The sequence below is a fragment of the Acartia tonsa genome, chromosome 5 (assembly GCF_053477335.1).
Source record: "Acartia tonsa isolate MP-2025a chromosome 5, ASM5347733v1, whole genome shotgun sequence".
NCBI classification, from domain to species: Eukaryota; Metazoa; Arthropoda; class Copepoda; order Calanoida; family Acartiidae; genus Acartia; species Acartia tonsa.
The window spans coordinates 17,511,691-17,533,406 of NC_137264.1; the positions used below are offsets into that span (position 1 = coordinate 17,511,691).

Genomic DNA, 21,716 nt, shown 5'->3' on the forward strand with positions numbered 1-21,716 from the left:
AGGACAAACGCAGGAGCCCCAAACGTCAGAGTGGACAAAGGCAGGAGTGTTAAAATATTAATTTAGTTAAGTATTTCTATACAGATTAGGTTAGGTTAATATATGAATGTACAAATAAGCCCCCCGCAGAGGTTAGTTATTTAAAAAAACCTGTAAGATGGTCTAAAATAGGTTAGGTTAGATTAAGTGCCCACTCCGACGCTTGGGACTCCTGCGTTTGTCCTAAGACCCAATATTCTACAAATTTATATTGATATGGTCAAAGGATTAGGAAAATATTTCTATGCTAGGTAAATAGGGGAGAGATTAATTTGTCTTCCATTGACCAATCCCTGTATCAATGCTAGTCAAGATATATTCTTTTAAAGTTTGTCTCTCCTAAATATTTCCCTTCCTATCTCCTTTCCATTTCTAAGGGTAGAAAACTTTACTATTTTCTCCCATCCCTTTCCCCTCTCTGTCTCTCCTAGTAAAACATCTTTCTCTCATCTTTAGGCTTTTGAAAGTATTCTCTCGTATTCAGTAATGCTAATGTCTGCCCGTACGTGGCGTGTAAAAGTGTCCTGAAAAACAGAATTATACAATAGCGGACATGTCATTTGACCTCCCAAGCATTACACAAAGCTTTCCTCCTCAATACAAAGACAAACAATTCAAAAATAATTCTCTTACTAATTGAGCCGTTCAATTGATATCTCTTTTTTTAGTCTCCCAAAGACACTATAAAAAATATCTTTCCACAAGAATGTGATTGAAATAAAATTAGTGCTGTAAAAAAAAAATAAGTGAATAATGCATTAAGAATTAAGTGAAAAAAGTTGAGAAAAAAGTACATGATGAAATGGACAGAATACTTTGTACTTCTTAAATCAAGGAATAATCCTTTTACAAATATAATTGAATTAGAAAGAATGTAATCTTAAAATTAATCTTAATAATTATATTAGCTGTAATATTACTATGGTACATGTTTGTCCGTCACATTGATTTAGATAAAAAATTAATGTTATAATAAGTTTTCAATAATTTTGCTTTTATTATTTATATTCTTAACTTTTTAATATAATATTGTTAGCATGTTATTGCTGCACTACTTAAAGAAATGTTATTCTTTCTAAAGATATTATACTAAAAATCACCTTTAATCAATCGTCATTTAATAAAATTGGACAATTCTAGTAAAAATAGCCTTAAACCATAGGATAAGGCATTGGATCAATATTTAACGAAATCATAAGTTACAGACAATTAAAACCTTACTGCTTTATATAATAGAATAGAAAATTTAAAACTTTTCCGTATTTTGGTGAACATGAAAGTTTTCAAATTTAGTTAAGAATTTGATCTCGTTAAACCCAGTGATTGCTACCAAAATATTCGATTCCTAAAAAAAAAATATTTAAATATTTTAAAAATATAATTAAAAAAAAATAAACACATGTTTTGAACTGAATTATTATAACATTATTAAAGATAAAATTTTAACGTTTTTAAATTATTAGAAATAATGGTTAAAGACCATCTTTACTGTTAAGGCAACATTTTCGTTAAATACAGACAAACACACAAATAAATAAACATTTTCATTCATTTAAATAGGCCCCTTATCAAATAATCAAATGTTAAAACAAATTTTTAAGGAACGGCCTTATGGATTGGTTCTGTATAGATATAACATTACTCCCACTCAAATTACATATAACATACACTCCTCCGCAGTTCACAAGTTTTACAATTTTATAAGCGAAGATCTTCTACATTTAGGATTGGCTTGATTATACGTACGTTTATCTGTAACAGATTTCTTCTATAGCTTCTTTACATTTTTATTTTTTTATGCATGTCCGTCTAACCTGTTAAGCTTCGCTATACGGAATGTTGAAATCCTAGTTTAAATAAACAAGACTATGTTCAAACTTATCAATATCTATTTATCCGGTGGATTAGAACCGGTTCTTTTCTATACGAGAAAAAAAATATGTTTAGCATCGTAATATATCCAGTTTTCTACGAATATAAAAACTGGTTTTAATCTTATAATTGTATATTTCATATCCGCGGGAAGCTGTTTAGAATACGATGCGAGAAATAACTATTATCTTACATTTTTCTTTACCTTTTCTGTTATTTTTTTAAAAAGGAAAAAAATTTCTAAAAGATTTCTTATAAATAAAAATAAAATTAGTATTGCAATAATTTGGTTAATTTCCCTCAAAGTGCTTTTGAAGCGCTTGACCCCCAACCCTTTATTTTTTGAACAAATTGAAAAAAGGGAAAGTAGTTTTTCGTTTGATTGTTAAAAAGTTTAGGTCAGGCTTATGAGGCACTGGGTAGCCCTGCTGAGGTACGCATAGAAAAATATACTCTCCTCTCCTTATATTTGATTTATTTTAAAAATAATTGGGAGGGGAGGATCCTTTCTTGATAGTTACTTTGTTGGTCTTAAGTTTGTCGTTTTTATATTTTCCCGTCCTTCTTTAACTTGTTATGACCGTATGCAGCCCTATATTATTTGCCGATACTATTGAAAAAATACATACTACTGCTAATAGAAGAATATTGATTATAATAATCCTACTAATTGGATATCTATCAAACTATAATTATTCTTTTTTTATTCTACTAGCAGCTTCACGCAGGCTTTGGGAAAATGACCTAAAGCCATTCTAAAACACATACAGCGCTACCTTTCATAGTGCAATATATTCAGTCAACACCTTCAATTTATAAAAAATGTTTTTTAGGTTAAAAAAATACTATCAAACGCTTTGCTATATTCAAACAGCTATAAATTAAAATAATATTATTCAGTTAGGAAAAAGTTTTAGGAAGTTTTTATTGCTAGAAATTTGTTTATCAAAAAAAAGATTTGTAATACCCTAGATGATTTTTAACTCAAGGGAACAATATTTGAGGAAAGAAATTAAAAAGTTACCCATCCTTCTATGTGGTTTAAATACATGAAAGAACTTATAGCCTTTTATAAAGATATTCTTTAAATCTTTTTTCTCCTCATTATTGATTATTTATCAGAAAACATATTCCGTAGAATAAATTATGTTTAAAATTTTACTAAAAGATAACAATTTTCAAAAATAAATGAATCACAAAATTACAAAATTTGTGAAAAAGAATTAAATAAAATATTAGAAAAGGATTATATCAGGATGTAAGATGGTTAATAAACATTATACCTGGCAGAAACTTGGATTATTTTAACCACATACTACAACAAGAGAAAAGAGAGAGAGAGAGAGTGAAAAAGAGAAATCTCTCTAGTTAAAATGTTCTCCCCCTTGATGTAAAAAAATCTCTGAATATTTCTCTTACTACTAGTTATATTAAATTCTCTCTTCATATAGTTTCCAATCCACAGTCATTATGTAGCATGTAATATAGACACATCACATTAAAAGTGAAATTAGTTTTTGTAAAAAAGAAACTTTCTTAAAAAATGATGCAACTCTTGTTTTAAAAATTAATGACTAACGTTGTGTGTAGTTATGTTGAACTAATATATAAATAGAATTTGTGATTTTTTTAGTTTCTATTTATATTTAATCTCAAAAAAGGCGCGCAAAAATCGTGCGCCGACGCAATAAAGCGGCCGCACCATGTCGCTCATGTTTGCTAAACAATTTTCAGAGGCGGGACAAGCCAGCACAACCGGGCGAAAAGGCGGCAGAGGCAAGGGCAGCGGGATGATGGCCAAGAGCAAAGGGCGGAAGGGCCGCGATCTGGACGACGGCGGCGAGAACGGGTCCTCCGGTGGTCTCTTTGACGCCGGTGGTGCTTACCGAACGCACATGCTGTTCCCTGGCCGCAAAGACGAGGAGATAGGCGGCGGGATGGACCCGCGGCGGAGTTCCGGTTCGCCCGGCTTTATGAAAGGCCTTATGGGCTCCTGGGGCAAGCGGCCGAGCGACCCAAAGGCGGCGGCTGCAGTCGCTGCTGCTGCAGGCAGCCAAGAGATGTCGGGCGGCCAGGGGCCGCGCTACCGCACCACACCTCCTCATACGCGGACAGAAAGTGAGTTTGACTACAATTGTACAACTACTTCGACAAGCACACACCATAACTACAGCAGTTCAGATCCTTATAATACAATACACCACCGTAATTTTAATAATAATAATAAATCTGTTAGTTTTCATGACCGAGTAAGTGAGCATGCGGCTGCGGCGGCAACGCACCGTAGTAGCGGTTACAGCGGCTACGGCTACTCTGGTGGCAGCTGCCATGCCGCGTGCTCCTCAGCCAGTGTGCCTACTAATACGCTTGTTACACGCAGTTTAACCCTCTCGCCTACTAACACACACGCCGCTGCTACTAACAACCCTCACAGTGCCCGCGGGACTATGACCATGACCAGTCCTGGTGAAAACGGTCATGACTATTCATACTGTTATTCTAACCGGGAGAGTGTTTACGCTATTTATGGTAAGACTAAATAAACATAAATTAATGTATTTTCTATATCTTTTAATTTATGTTTTCATTCTTTTTTTCCTTACAAAAATCTTAAAGAATTTTACTAGAAAAATGTTTTTTTCATTTCATTGATTTTTAAGGCAAAATTGCTTTTACAAAATTCATTAAGATTTTTAATATTACATGTTTTCTCTTTTCATATAGTTGAAATTTGGTCCAACAAGACCTAGAAAGAACCAAATTTCATTTACTTTGTTATTTGGCAGCATATAGGCTATCAGAAATCGTTGTTGCAATTTTCTTATTTGAAATATTGAGAAAAGAAATGTCTGAAAGCTCTGTTTTGTTAAAAGTAAAATGAAGTCTATAAATTGAAAATGTTATAACATCTCATTTTGGTCATATTATTCAATTTGAAAGTGGACTCAAAGCAATTTTCTTTTAAAATTTTTAGAATTTAAACTTCTTTTGCTTTATTATCAGTTGATTAAGACTTCCATTTTCTTCATTTAACTTGGTGTGTTGAGGGGGGGGGGGGGTTATTATTTGATCCACTTAGTTGTTAAAGGAATATTCCCTTATTTCTCCATTTACACAATGTAACCTAAGCTAGAGCGAAAATTGGCAATTTCCCAAACTCACGATTTGGGCTATTTTCCCCCAATTTTTAGCAATTGTTGAGATAGGTATAAATCCAATAGTTCAATGAAGATATAGGACAATATAGTAAATTAATTTATATCTACTCCAATATTAAAAGTATGTAAGGATTAATTTATGCCTATGCCAAATTTAGACCTACACAATATTCGGTGGCTCTAATTAGAAGGGTAATAGCCCTGTGGGACTTTCTTTACACGACTTTAATCTAATCTGCTCAATGTAACATAAAGGATTTTTTATATTTTTTGTTTGGAAGGGAGGGGGGGGGGGTAAATGTTCGTTTTGATGTACATGGATATTGCACGGAAATCCTTTATCCTTTGCATGAGTTCTCACCAGGAACACCAGGTATTGGACAATGGAAAAATTAATTATTATTCTCCACAATTTTAATATTTTTTTCAAGTTAAATAAGGGGGATGAAGGGTTGTAGATTTATTTAATTGCCATTGACCTTTCCCTTCCTGATATTCACTTTGATGTTCTCTTTACTAAATTTATACATTGATAGGAATAGATTTATTTTAAAACATTTGTATTAACAGTACAGTCAATAGTAGAACAATCAAAACGTTGGATACAAAATTCAATTGATGACATGAATGACTGTTGCTTAAAATTGTACAGGGAACAAGATAAATTGAGAGATAAAATGTTATGTTTAGTGACAACTATTGACAAGCTGAATCTACAAGAATTTTTAGTGAAACAAAACCGAAAACTTTTGTGTCAAGCATTAAAAACCAAAAACAATAAGTTAAAACACATAATATCTCTCTCAGAAACTACAGATACGAGCCAACAAAACGTGGACAACACTAGAGTGGGGACCAACAATGTTAGAGTGACAAAAAAGAAGAATAGACCAGGGGCGAGACAAAGAAAATATAAATCAACAATACTTAAAAGATTACAGAAAAAAACACCAGTCAACATTGTGTTTAATTACTCCAGCATTGATTTAAGTGATGCAGCTATTCGAGCCCTGAACAAAGGTCTAAATTTTTGTATCAAACCTCCAAATATAGATATGACAGAAATTTTATCAGATCATTTAAAATTCAGTCGACGAATGCAATGGGCAGAACAATTCTACACTGATAATGTTGAACCTGAGGACAGTAATTTTATTCCATCAATATTCAAACAGGAGAAAACAAATTTTCCAAATCGTGGTAATGTAGCTAAACCACTACAAACTTTCCTTAATACTGTAGAATCTAATTTACAAAACAGAACTCTGTGGAACAAAAAACACCTCAATCCAAAAATTAGAAATCTACCTGAGGACGAGTTTGAGGCCCTCCAGAACCTAGTCAAGCTGCAGAAAGAACGCCAGATCATAGTTAAGCCTGCGGACAAGGGCAGTGGTATAGTTGTGGTTAACTATGATGATTATGTAAACAGCTGCAATCAACACCTTCTTTCTTCTCAACAGCAACCAACTGGGCCACCGCTACCTTACTACAAACCATCATCTGAAAAGGATTTGGATACAATGAAACACCAAATTGTTTCTGTATTAAAAGATGGGCTAAACAACAAATGGATAACAAAATCCGAATTTAATGCCATGAATCCTAGTGACAAAGGCCCAGGCAGGTTCTACCAGATTTTTAAGGTTCATAAGGAACATGAACCTGGCACTCTTCCCCCAGGCCGTCCTATTGTTTCTGGTAATGGATCAATTACTGAAAACATATCAAGATTCGTTGATTTTCATGCAAAAAAAGTCATTCATCAAATTCCTGCCTTTATTGAAGATACTCCAGATTTCCTCAGAACACTGAAAGATTTCAATGACTCTGGAAACATTGAAGACACGGACATTCTGGTGACCATGGATGTCTCTGCATTGTATACAAATATTCGCCATGATGATGGAATATCTTGTATGAAATCTGCTCTAGAAAACAGACCAGACAAAACTGTACCAACACTCTTTCTAATTCATCTTCTGCAACTAGTCCTCACATGTAATATATTTGAATTTGACAAATCTCTGTTCCTGCAAGCTTGTGGCACAGCCATGGGCACGGCTTGTGCTCCAAACTATGCAACAATAATGATGCATAGTATAGATGTCAAGATAAAAAATCTAGCAAGGCAAGTGGCAGCTGGCAGAAATCCCCTAATTTTGCTGAAAAGATTCTTGGATGACCTGTTTATGATCTGGAGAGGCAGTGTGGAGAATCTACAAATGTTTTTAGAATTGGTCAATACACTCCACCCCACAATTAAATTTACAAGTTCGTTCACCTGTCCTTTCCCTTGTACCTATCCTGCTGGATTTGAACATGACTGCTTCTGCCACTCAAGCCGATCCATACCTTTCCTGGACACATTAGTTACCATCAAAAACAAAACCTTGGTCACAGATATCTATAAAAAACCTACAGACCGTTGCCAGTACCTGTTGCCAACATCAGCACATCCTGCACACATTACCAAAAATATTCCCTTCAGCTTATGTTACAGACTAGTAAGAATATGTTCTGAAAAAAACACACTAATCCAACGACTAGATGAACTTAAACAACTGCTTCTTTCTAGAAACTACAACCTACAGATAATCAATGGTGCTATTGCCAAGGCTCTAAATATTGATAGAAATGCGGCCCTGGAAAAGAAAGTTAAAGTATCAACCAAGAGAATACCATTTGTTATTACTTTCCATCCAGCTCTACCTTCAATCAGCACAATCCTAAAACAAGGTTGGAAAATAATGGTAAAGGATGAGAGACTGAAAAAGATATTTCCAGAACCACCTTTAGTTGCATATCGTCAGCCTAAACACAGCTCTCTTCGGGAAATATTGGTGAAATCAAAGCTACCTGAACGTGAAAAAAGAAGTGTCAAAGGTATGAAGAGATGTAACCTACCTAACTGTCCCTCCTGCCCTCATGTCCGTGAAGCCAAAGTTGTCTACAGCTCAGCAAATAATTTTAAGGTACCTATTTCTACACCAGTCAGCTGCTCTACAAAAAATCTTGTTTATGTTATAACATGTGATAGGAGAGAATGCAAATACACACAGTATGTAGGAGAAACGGGGAAACAGCTTAAAGAAAGATTCAAACAACATTTAGATTGTGTCAGATCTCAAAATGAAAACTTGAACAAAACTGCAGTTGGGGAACATTTTAATCTTCCTGGACACAGTGTTGCCAACATGAAAGTATCTGTTATAGAAAATTGCAGGCAGGAGTCAGCCATGTACAGAAAATGTCGAGAATCCTTCTTCATCAATAAATTTGAAACAAAGCACCTGGGGCTGAACAGAAAAATTTAAAATTATTGTTATTGTTATATATTTTTGTTAATGAAAGTAAATTTTGCTATTACATGTTGTTTTTTCTTGTAACATAATTTATACCTATTTGACTTGCAAATTGCAATATTTTTTTAAAAATGCTAACCCAACCAAAATTTTGAATATTTTCTTCCTTGTTGTTGTATAAATTCTTACCACTGTTGAAAAGTTTGACCGCCAATTTTCATCTGCTAACCCTTCCCCCCCCCCCCCTTCCATCACAATAAATAATTCAGTTGTACATAAACTTTCAAACAATTAGGTACACCATATTTCAAAGTAAAAAGATTTGGATTTTATTTTGTTTTATAAGAATTCTTTTTTTCAAAGTACTTAATATTTTTAACTTGTTTTTTGTTAAACTTATATTAATTTTAACTAGTATGAAGCTTGTTGTTTTCTTAAGAATTTTTGCAAATATGGTTATTATTTTATAGAATTGAGAAGGCTTGAATAAAGCGAAATATATTTTCTACAAAGAAGTGTGTTCTTCCATGTGTAGTTAGCTCTAGCCGCGCGTTTTTTTGAGATTTACCCTTTGATGGCCAATTAGACGCAATAATACGTCCAAGTTAAAAATAAATTTCTAGCAGCCAAGATATTAGTTTACGTGTTGTCACAATTTGATATAGTTACCCCCCCCCCCCCCTCCCTCCTAAATTTATTTGGGGGGGGGGGGTAATCACTCCTTTATCCTCGCCCCCCCCCTTGGACGTCCATGGCTATTACTATTACTAAAATGTATATACTTTACAAACAAAAATGATAATACATTTGCTTTATAAATGAATTGATTATCTAGACTTTATCAATCTATGTATACTTCATAGTATTAATCAAATTACCAACTAAGGAAAAAATCGATTTATGTTTTATTTTTAATTTTGATCTGAAATGATACTTTACATGCTTTTTCAAAATATTAAATTTCTATCTCGCGGTAAAAAAAATCCTTAGAAGTGTTATAAGATATAAATTTGCTGACGTCTGTGATATTTTCATTTTTATAAACAGAGACATAAACAATTTTATTTCAAAGGAAGCGAATTATAATGTTTTTTAATAGAAAATTATAACTAGAATTATAGAGCGGCCTTAAGACCAACACTTTCACAGGAGTGTTGGGTATTTAAACAAATTTGAGTAAACTTTTTTTTATCCATGGGCAATTTCTCGTTAAAATCCTAACTATGACCTATAAAAAGCTTTTCTCCTAATAAGTCGGGGGTTGGCGAGATCTTTCGGTAGAAAGAGATATTTAGACAGACATCATATTTTTTAAGATAATCTTATGGTTCTATGATGCTGTTCAAATTGATACCGGAACTTGCTCATTGCATATTTATAGAGTAACCACGCTATAAATAAGAAACGTCAATATATTTTTTTCTGTGCATAAGATATCAATTAAAAGATTGAAATTTGAAAAGGATGAGAAAAATTCTACAAAAATTTTAATCAATTTGAAATTTGATTGATTGAGTTCTTGTAAGATATTGACGCGTTTTTACTCAGGATCATGATTATCTAGATCGAGAAAGAAAATGCGTAAGAAGTCATATTGTGCCGGAACCTAAAACCTTTTTTGCTGTTTCATAGAAATAACTTTTTTACGTGTCTAAAAGGGATCTTTAGAACTAAGACATTTAAAGATAAATTGATGTAAATCCCCAATAATGATAAAAAATTACCTATACTTAAATTATTGGTTAAAAATAGACATTGCTAATTTGGACCAACCAATTCAGATTTAATTCAAGGATCCAAAGTTTGTATGCAGGGAATGAGATAACGTTATTATAAAACTTTGGGCACCAGTTCAATTTACAATCCAGTGTTCTCTTGCTCTCTTATAAGATGTGCTTGCAAGATATTTGACAGGATCGATCAATGTTTTGATATTTGATTGATATATACATATAAACTTGGAATTAGATTAATTTTGACACTTAATATGACAAATTCCATATTATATGTCTAACAAAGATAAAAATAAGTTATTGGGGGGAAATATTGAAATGCCATGGATATAGCACAACATTTGCATGTCAAAATTATTGGTTGAAAAGATTAGACACTGCTAGTTTCAACCAACCATTCAAGATTTAATAAAAAGTTTTAAGCCAATGAATAAGAGAACGTGTAAATAAAACTTTGTAGAAAAACAACTTAGGGATCTTAAGGGATAAGATAATAGTGATAATTGAAATCTATCCCAAATTGTGATAGATTTTTTCTGGAGATTGAAATTTTTGGTAATTAGGAATAAGATTACGTAAATATGAAACTTTGAGTACTTGTATAATTTACAGTCCTATGTCCCTTTTCTCCCTGTGTTCCTGCTGTTAATTTTCTCTTTATTGTGTAATAAAATAAGCAATGATATTAAAATTTGCATTTACAATAACAACAAAATTTAAATCAAATAAACAAAAGATTACAGTTGCGATTTTTAAATGGTAATTGCAGATTTTTACATTTTTTTTTTAAATTGTGGTGAATCAATTTTTACTTTATTTGGAAAATATTTGGTGCTTTCCCGCGAAGTGCCTGTCGAGCACTTATTTTTTGGGAGGAAATTAAAAGGGGGTGACCAGCCCATGCTGTGGGACTACCCAAAACCCTATAACACCCCTCTAAAGCAATAAACAAACAAAAAACTTCAACATTTTATATTCAATTTATTTTTTTTAATTAAAGGGTGGGAGGGGTTAATTGTGATCAAGAAGGGATAATGACTTGCGGATAAGTTGAGTGTAAAATAAACATTTTACTATCATTCTGCTTTTTGTATAAAGTGTAAAATAAGGAAAAAAAGAAAATAGCAATTTTTTATCAAATTTAAGTTCCCGCATTTGTTTGTCTGTTTATCTATTTAAATTTGTCTGTCTGTCTGTCCGACTATATAGCAACATGTATGTCTGTCTGTCTGTGCATTTCTTGTTTAGCCCATAAATATTGGCCAAAAGAATGATCTTAATGTATGTTGTCTATAAAATAGTTTTCATAATAAGAATTTACTTTTATATAACTTGTATTTCGACTTTTTGGGAAAAAAGAGTGTATACGGCCGTAATACACAAAAAATAAAGAAATAATGAACTTCAATTAAAGTAATTAACAATTCGATACATCTGAAGGTGTCCACTAAAGGAGGTTTAGTTTTCAAGTACATGCTTTCTATCAGGGCTTGGCAGCTAAGCTTCAGCCTCAGTGAATTCGTCATATTATAACTTTTAAATTCAGCTGGTTGATGTCCAACTAAACCGTTTCCTAGACAGACAATCCATCTTATTGAAAAATTTGTTGACTTAATCTACAATTAATAGGTTAATAGGTATTTTAATAGGTATTTTAATAGGTTTTAAGTATATCCTCGAAACCGATTACTATCCGCTGGATTGGAACCAGTTCTCAGTCACACTGAAAACTTATGTATAACATCATATTACATAAAAATCATAATGTTAAAACCAGTTTGATAGCCAAGGCCTTTGGCCCCTTGAGGCTAAAAAACTGGTTTTAAAATGGTTTTAAAACTAGTATTAATTTCTAGATTTGTTTAATATTTAATACACATGATTTTTCAGTATGGCTTAGAACCAGTTCTTATCCAATCGATATTAATCGTATTTGAAGCAATACTGGAAAACAATATAACAATATATTTTAACGAAGAATGAAATTACAATTTTTCAATTCCTTTATCCCTGGAAATGATTAGTCGATGTTTTTATATTTATCTCTTCTCATTTCTTTTAATTACGAGAAGAAATTAGAGTAATTCATCTTTTTCTTCAAGAAAAGTTTTTATGAGTGCCGATATTCTTTAACAAGCTTCTGTCCGTCAACTTTAAAATAATTGTTATTCTAATTTTTTCAAATGGCAAAATATTATTTGTTACAAATGTCCAATTGTCCTGGCTGATTCTTCATTAAAACAAATTTTGTTAATGATAGATTTTTATGGTTGTCCTTCATAAAATTTAGGAAGGGGAAGAAATAGTACTCTAATGATATTTATTTTGGTTAAGCTAATAATTGCAAGAAAGTTTTGCTATATGAGAAAAGTTATTAAAAATAAAATCTTTATTATTTTCTATCTTGTTCTTTAATACTTTAAGATTAATATTATCTAATGATCTTTTCAACATAGTCTTTTTCAATCATGTTTTAAGAAATTAATTCTATTCGTCAACGAATTTTTTCATTTAAAAGTAGCAATTTTGAAACTAAATTTCAAAACTAAATCATATATGAAAATTTTTAGAGACAGCGTAAAATGTCACCAAAAAATTACCATAAAGTAAAGTTGTCCGATGAAAGGCCAGTATACAGCATGACCCTCGAAAAAGTATTTTTAAGCATCTGTAGCCTATATTTCTCAATAAAATATTAAAAGATTCATATGTACTTGTTCTCTATAATTTTCTACATCAAATGATATCAAAATATTTTTTTACATCAATTAACAGCCGAGATTTTTAAAGCCAAAGTTTGGAAAAAGTGCTTGAGAAACTTGATATTGCTAAATATTTCTTAGTTTTTTATTAGTATATTACTTTTTATCAACCAGTTAAAAAACAAATAAGATAGAAGAGCAAGTTTACAATTGATACATTTTTATTGCATTAAAAAACGTTACTTTTACATATAAAAAACTATTTTTCAAATTTTACTGAATACATTTTTCTTATAACCATTTTCCCTCAAATCTTATAATATCTCCAACTTATTAATATGATCTTAAATAAACCCCTCCCCAATTTATGCTCATTACCGGAAGGATTATCGCCACCTTTACCAATAAATTCACGCCCACTCATCAAATTAATCTAAGACACATAAAAATCATTTAAATTGTTAAATGTTTAATAAAAGTTTGTAGCTGTAACTTTTTGGTTTTTTAACTTATTTTGATAAAATAAAAAGTGTTTGATTTCTGTTTATGTAAACTTTCAATTTGCTACTATTTTTTATAGGATTTCTTTCTGTAAGGGTGTTTTTGTAATTTACACTAATCTAAAAATGCCTTTTAGAGCAAGTGAAAAAAGTGCTCTCAGCATGAAATAAATTTCTTGGAAACATCTTTATATAAGTTTTATAAAAAGTATTGAAATTATGAGGAAAACACGTCATTTCACTTTAAAAAAAACATTTTTCTTGAAAAGTTACTTTTTCCTCAGCCACTTTTTCAAAACTTTGGCGCTAAAAATCTCAGCTGTTAATTGATGTAAAAAAAATATTTTCATATCTACTTATGTGGAAATCTACAGAGAACAAGGACATATACATTTTTTGATAATTCATTGAGAAATATGGGCTGCAGATGCTTAAAAATACTTTTTCAAGGGTCATGCTGTACATTGTAATTTACCAATGGTAAAATTTATACTCGTCTCTCATTGGTTATTTTATCGTATGATGTCATTTTTAACGCCTTTTTGCGCTGTCTCAAATTTTTATGCTACCCATACATTTGGAATTACTCATAGCAGGTTCCCTCTTTTGATATCTAGTTAAAATCTATACAAGACCTATTATTCCCTTTAATATTTCATAGCTTTTCCAGTAAAAACAAAAGGCTAACCGCCCCTGTCAATTTCTACCTAAATGAAGCATCAAAAACTTTCCTTAAAGACATTTATTGGGAGGGGGGGGGGGGAGGGTGAGAAGTGTTATCTACGTTTTATATAAGAGATTTTGTCGAATAAAATCTTAGGTAACCTCAAATATCCAATTAAAAGAGATAAAAATGAAGCACAAAAAATCCGGATTAAAACTCGAGATAAAAAAATCTTAAATTTGCAGTTTGTAACTTTTATTAGGTGTCAATTTTTTATCTAATTTTTCACTTTGTCATTTTGCACATTTTACCTGTAAATTTTACAAGGATTTTTAAATAAAGGTTGAAATGTTAGGATTCAGTAATGTTGTAAATAAAGAGAGGGATAGACCAGGGATCTAAAGGGATAAGACAATAGCTTTTAAATTGATGTACAGCCCCAATGATAAGAACATAGTTACCCTTTCTATAGATTAAGATCAGTAGTTGAAACGTTTGGACACTCAACAAAATGAACCAACAAATCAGAAATAAACAGAAGTAAAATATTACTGCTATCTGAAGGTCTTAAACTTCATTTTCTTTGTTAGTTAAAATATATAGCCTTGAACCAGGTACGTCCAAGGGGGGGCATAAAGCGGTGAATATACCCCTAACCCCTAACAAGTTTACTCCTAAAAGTTTTGAGGAGAAAATTACCCCCAAACATTTGAAATCCCTCAACGAAAATTTTAAAGCACTTCGGGTCATGGTTCACAATTATTACCTTCCATATATTTTTACCCAAAGGATAAATTTAGAGAGGGGGGGAAATTTGATGTATTGGTATTGCATTAATTTAGAAGAAATTTTGGTTTTGAAGAAAATACTTTAATTTGCAACCTTTGCAATATTCGTTTATTTTACAATTTCAATTTTTATTTTTTTATGTAATTCTTTGAAGATGGGATAAGTCAGGTTAAAAGAATACTTAAATTGAATTTAATATTTGGTAAAGTTTAATTGTTTTTTCTTCTTAATTTTTCTTCAGATTGAAAAAAAAGTGGCCACACTTGAGAAAAAAAATCTGGATTAAGCTAGTTATAATGTTTTTATGTTTTAACACAGCTTATAGACATTAAATTGAAATAATTTTTAAAAGTATATTTTAAGTTCATAAGTGGTTCATATTATTAAGGATAAAATTTGTTGTATAATATCAATTTGAGCAATTTATGGGCATTTTTAAAATCCATCATGAACAAGGAAGTTATAATTATTGTTGTACCTGTCTTTAAATGACCATAGTAAAAACATACAAACATACCTAAGTTATACAAAGCTGTAATGCTTATAATGTCTAAACAATCTTAAGGAAATAGTTTCATTTATCTTAAAGACGGCATTAATATCCAAAAGCTCTTCATAGTAAATAACCTTTTATTAACTTTAATATAGTTAAATCAATCCCAAGTCTGAGACTGGATAGGCTCTGCTTTTCAGGAAATAAACCTACTGGTCATACTGTGGTTTCCAGATTCTTTGTAGCAAAATACATCATAGATTTTTTAAAATTTAGAATTAAAAAGTTAGCCGTATATTAATATATAAATATAAGATTAAAGGCATTTAGAACAAATAAATTAATTTTTTATAGTTACAATATAATACAGTTAACGGCTTCGCCCCTAGCCTCTATGGGCTTCACTCCAAGAGGTAATTTAAAAAAAAGAATGAAGTACCTCTGGTGCTGCAACCAACACATTTTTTTTATTTTTCGGGGGGTTGGGGGTGTCCCATGCCTCAAAAAATAGCTTAAAACCACCACAGGATCAGTATATATATTCCCTGAAGAGTAGAATCCGATCGGTTCAGTGGTTACCGAGAACAGACAAGCAGACAGACAGACAGACAGACGGACAGACAGATGGACGGACGGACGGACAGACAGACAGACGGACAGACGGACGGACAGACAGACAGACGGACAGACAGACGGACGGACGGGCAGACATCATTCTACTTTATATTATAGATTGCATTGAACTACTATTCACAGTAAAGACTCCCAAACAGAGAAAGCTCATTATATATTGTTTGGTTTGAAATCTTCAACGTCAAGGCTTTGTAGCTAATCATATCCAAAACACCTTAAAAATCCTAATATAACATCATAACAGATATAGAGACAGATTGTAATAAAAGATTCAAAGACTTCTAGAAACCTCAATCCCTGAAAAAGGTCGGAGATAGACACGCGAATTCAACAAACTTTAACCACAAACTTTTACATACCAAACTTTTATCATTTAAAATGCATTAATGTGGAAAAATTTTAAACAGTCCACCAATTTGCTAGTGAGAAACAAAAATATGCCATTTTCTTCCAGATTTTTGTGTGGGTTAGTTTTTAAATAAAATCATTTTCAATGAAGCTTATTTGTCTACTTAAGGCAAACTTTGAGATCCCAAACTGATTTTTATTCTACTGCTTTGCTTAAGTCTAACAAACATAAATTACAGTTGTTATATTTTAATCATCAAAGCTGTATTATATGATCCTATTAATATGTATTGTATTCCATAATTAATATGATAACAAATCTAATGTACAGACTTATAGAGTAGCGTGCCACGCTACTAATTAGAATGTGACTAACTAAATAAATGTGACTTGAGGAGGGGACAAAAATTTCCCCCTTCGGCGACCTTGACTTTAGTTGCGATAAATCCTTTAAAATCAAGAAAACATACAAATTAGTCGAGAAATTAATTGGATAAACTAGTAGATAGCTTAGTTTGCCCATTTGGCACGCTGGCATTATGTCCAAAATTCACTAGATAATGACTTGACTATGTACCACAATCTAAAAATGACCAAATTGATTATTTACAGCTGACGTTTAATTTTCTAACTTTTGGTTAAAAAAATCCGCGAGTCAACATTTTGTTTGCCACGGTTAATTTATTTCGTTCTGTCCGTAATTTTTACACACATAAAAATGACAAACTCACATGCTTGTTAGTGGCGCAGCTACTCTACTTCTAGGCTAATTACGTCAGTATGTTTGTCCGATGTTCAAATAGCAAATTGACTGTATTAAACTAGTTATTAATAAGTTTCATAAAATTTATGGCATGGAAATAAAACTAATATGAAATTACAAATTTTTATATTATAAATTCAAAACTTAAATTGCATATCTTTTATCATCAATAGTGGAATCATCTCGTTTACGTTGCGATAATTATGCTAAAATTTATTCTTGTTAAAAAAAGGGTAGCAGTGTTTGTTTTTCATTCGCTAAATACCTAAGCATTCTCGAATTTCATTGATTTTTTTTCTCTCTATCGCAGATATAGGTATTTGGAATTTTGAAAATAAATTCTTTCTGCCTAAATATTAATGAAATTATTTGTGACGGCTTTATGCCAACTACATACATGTTATGAAAGTGGTTATGGCTGACATAGAATCGTCTTAGAAATATAAGAATATATACAAAATCAGTAATAATCCTATGTCATAACCTTTCCACTTATCATCACATGCCTGACATAGCATCGATTCTTAGATTTATCTCTTTTAGAATTCTTAATCCATATAAATCCTGAAAAATTTCTACTAAAAGAATTTTTATTTGATGTAAGGGTAAAAAAATAGCATTTAATTGTGAAATATCTTTTTTCTGATTGTGGACTAAAAATATTAGAAAATTCTCAACAAAATTGCTATAAGTACAATACGTACTTTATCACAGGTATAGATATTAAACAGATAGGTTAACCTTACTTAAACAAATTTATCAACACTATTAAAAGACTTCACTTAATAACTCTAATAAATCACAAAAAAAATCATTTATATTAGTTTTAATAATGTTTTTGTCTACAAATACACCAGAGGTGATTTCTTATAAACAAGGATGACAACATCCATAAAAGCGAAGCACTGAAACGGTAGGACAAACGGACATTAACATTTGTATAGTGTCAGAACTGAATAATAATAATATAAATTTATAGGAGTCAAAGCAAAATTGTAAGTAAATTTGTTGAAAAACTGCTTGATTCAGGATAATGTTTATGGACATACTTACTTACATTTTTAGGACTTGATTATAGAGTTGCTTCGCTTATTACATTATACTTTGTTGTCCCAGGAATCAATATACCAAAAATCAGATCAATCGGATGATTAGATCACATAAAAATTTTTGTTAAAAAAGTAAAAAAATCAACATGTTTAAAATGGACGTACGGACATTTTGGTGATGATTATAGAGTTGCTACGCTTTCTAAATCGTACCTAACTATTAAAGAAATCACCATGCAAAATTTGAAATCGATAGGACAATTCTAACATGCCTAAATTAACGATAAGAGCTATCCGTTACGGACGGACGTACAGACGTACGGACGTACGGACGGACGTACGGACGTACGGACGGACGTACGGACGGACCGACCCTAATTATAGAAAAGCTTCGCTTTTAAAAATATTTTGCTGAATCTACCATATAAACAATTTTATTTTCAACAAAAGTATCTTTAACTGTTTTTTTTAAATTTAATATGTTTTAGAAGCTTTTTTACAAAAATTATTATGGTGATTTGGCTTGTGATGCTTTTTTTTGTTTAAGAACACACCTCATAACTAATGTTATTTTTTGTACTTTAATTTTTTGCCTAATTTGTGTTTAGTTACTATAAATTTTTGTGCATGTATCATTGTGCAGCTGTTATATAGCTAGGTTCTTACGTTACAATAAACAAATTTAATATAGGTGGCTCTAAATATATCAATGTTTCCTATTTAGTGATTTAGTTATAACATCTGAGCTGGATCTTTAAATGTGTAGCCGTTGGCGTGGCTGTAGCCGTGGCCGTAGTCATGGCTGTGGCTTTAGCAACGCTTTAGCCACACTAACGGACTGTGGTCACTTTTAGCGTGGTTAACCACGCTACGACTACGACCACGCGTTGCCAATATGATTTAAAGATCGCATTTTTTTTTTGTGGCCACGGCAACGCGTGGTTAATATGATTTAAAGATCGCTATTAGGTTGGTGGCTGTAACTCTGACCACGACTACGGCAACGGCTACGCTTTTAAAGATTCAGCTCTGTACTTTTGGTTTTGTTACACTTAATTTTATATTTGTAAAATACAGCTCTTAAAAACTTTGAGTTAATTAGTTAGAAGATTTTTAACAATACTAATTACCTTTTAAATTACTAAATATTTTAATATGAAGCTGTCTATAGTGCATATAAAAAATTGACGTCGTACATTACAAATGATCAATGAAAGGCCAATACCAAGACTAAATTACCAATGGCAGGCCAGAGTGACGTCATTTTTTATAGGCATAAGAAACAGCTTCTTTTAATACATTTGAAAAGCATAGGTACATCAACTTTAATCCTATAATATAAATAAAATTTCTTAAACAAATATTTAATGTAGTAGTAGTAGATAAGTTTGTCGTATGGTATTATGACATATATCCACGGAAAGTAAAATTTAAATTTACAGGGATAAGATTTTTGGAACATTTTATATAAGACTATACGATACATGAATTTTCATCATGATTTGTTTGTGGAACAAAGCTTAAATTTATATTTTTGTAGGCGGAGGACCCCCTGCGCCCCCACGGGGGCGTGGGCGACCACCCATGACTCGGGAGGAGTTGGCACGGATGAGGGAGGAAGAATTAGCCAACCAGCCTCATAGTAAGGTAAATATTATTAAGATCATTGAAAATTATCTAAATTTTACTTGTATCAACGAGTAAGATATAAAACTTTGGGTACCAGTGTAATTTGTCCAAGGACGTCCAAGGGGGGGGGGGCAGTAAATGGGGTGTTTTAAAATTTCTCCCCCCCCAAAAAAAAAAAAAAAAAATATATTGTAATTTTAAATTTTTTACCTCCCCCCAAATAAAAAAAAACTTGTCCCCTTCCCTGTGGGTACTTCAGATTAACTATCCCTTGTCCCTATCTAGAATATGGACTATATTTTTGACAATTTACTACAGATCGCCTAACCGTGCCCTGTGTTCTTATGAAATCTAAAATTGTCCATAAATTGAATGCTGTTTTCCTTGCACAAATATAAACAAAACACTTGAAAAGATAATAGGATCTTTTTTTAAGGTTTAAAAAAATACTGAACAATAAGGTAAATTAAATTATTTTATTACATATTAAGAAAATTTATCTATCAATATTTTGTTTAATTGTTGTGTTTCTTGTTCGATTTTTTTGTCGCAAATGCTAAAATTTAGTCAAACTTTTAAAAAGTACCTTTTTCTGGAAATTATTGAGTTGGTATATTGTTTAACTGTTTTGTTCAGATATTTCTCACAGATGAATTTTTTTTAACTTTAAAATTGTTTTATAAATTAGCGATTACGACCCCTAGAGGCCTCTAGGGGCACATAGGGGAAAGTAGACATTCCACTTTACATTGTATTATTTGAAAGAGGAAGACATTTACAAATTTTTTAGGAGGCGATTTTTTTTCCAGAGAAAAATTTGTCATGCGAGGTTGAATGACTCTAACCAGTATAGTTAAATAAACCTACTCTGGACCTAAAAAAGGTTTCACTGCAAAGGAGAGCCATATCGGTCTGGCGGTTAGCAATATCCTTCGGTTCAAACACACAGAGACAGTTGAGACATCCCGTTACTTTTATGTTTTAAATTTCAGGACTGCTTTATCATTCCCCAAGCAAACTTGGACAGATTTCTACCTGATGGCGTTACGGTAAGGATTTATATGTAACTTTACAAAATGTCTCAAAAATCTTAGGGGACTTCTCAAATCATTAAAGTATTACAGTATTATACCTTCAAAAACCGATTTTTAGAAATGGAATTATTGAAATATTGCATACACATATATTTCATAATTACCAAGAAAATAGAGAATCTTTTTTGCGTACTGACGGTTGGATGAGATAAACGGACTAGAATTAATTTTAGAGCTTCTCGCCAAAAATAGTAAAAAATGTCATAAATTAAGTGTAGATTCATGATGTGTGAAACTTACAATTTGCTCTGACCTTATTCAATTCTGCCTTCACATGAAAAAAAAAATAATTTACTAACTTCTTCTTTGGCAGCAGGGTTTCTAGGATATGACAATGGATTATTGATTAATCTTCTCCTGATTGCGCCCTAAAAATTTTCCTTTTACAGATAAAAATAACATGATAAAATTATGAAGAATATCATTTTGTTTTTTAAAACGCTTTCAACTTTTCACCTTTAGTTTTAGGCAACTAAAGGCAGAAAAATATTTATAAGCTTTGGAATGTTTCATGTATATGTCATTTCCTCTTTAAGTTTCATTGCAACGGTACTCTACAATCATGTTATAAGTGTCATTATATCTTGGGGGATAAGACAATGGACGCTACACCCCTAATTGTAACAAAATTATTCTATTAGAATTGTTAGTGGAAAGATTGGCCATTGCCAATCTTTAACCAACCAATCAAGACTTTATAAAAGAACTAAATGTTTGTGAGCCAACGAATTATAGAATATATATGGATACTAATTTACACTCTGATCATACTCTCCCTTTTTACAGTATGTCCACTTTTAATCACGTCTAGCCCCCCTCTTTTAATAAAAAATATTCACATCCAATCAATTCAGCTTTTGTAATGTTATTTCTTTTTACCTTTTTATAATTTTGAAGTAAATGTGAAAGTTTGTCGGTGAAACACGTCAGAAAATGTCGTCATAA

The 21,716-nt window shown here is 31.7% G+C and overlaps 1 protein-coding gene across 5 annotated transcripts in view; it reads left to right on the forward strand.

Annotated features, from left to right (window-relative positions):
- Positions 1–21,716, forward strand: part of LOC145318892 (uncharacterized) — a 108,430-nt gene that overhangs the window by 58,518 nt on the left and 28,196 nt on the right. For 3 of the 5 annotated variants that reach the window (XM_080160566.1, XM_080160567.1, XM_080160568.1), the window contains 3 exons: positions 3,646–4,029; positions 19,589–19,695; positions 20,670–20,726. In XM_080160566.1, the coding sequence (XP_080016692.1) occupies positions 3,646–4,029; positions 19,589–19,695; positions 20,670–20,726 (548 nt within the window). The remainder of the gene's footprint in view (positions 1–3,645; positions 4,030–19,588; positions 19,696–20,669; positions 20,727–21,716) is intronic. The other 2 variants (XM_080160569.1, XM_080160571.1) reach the window with 1 other exon arrangement.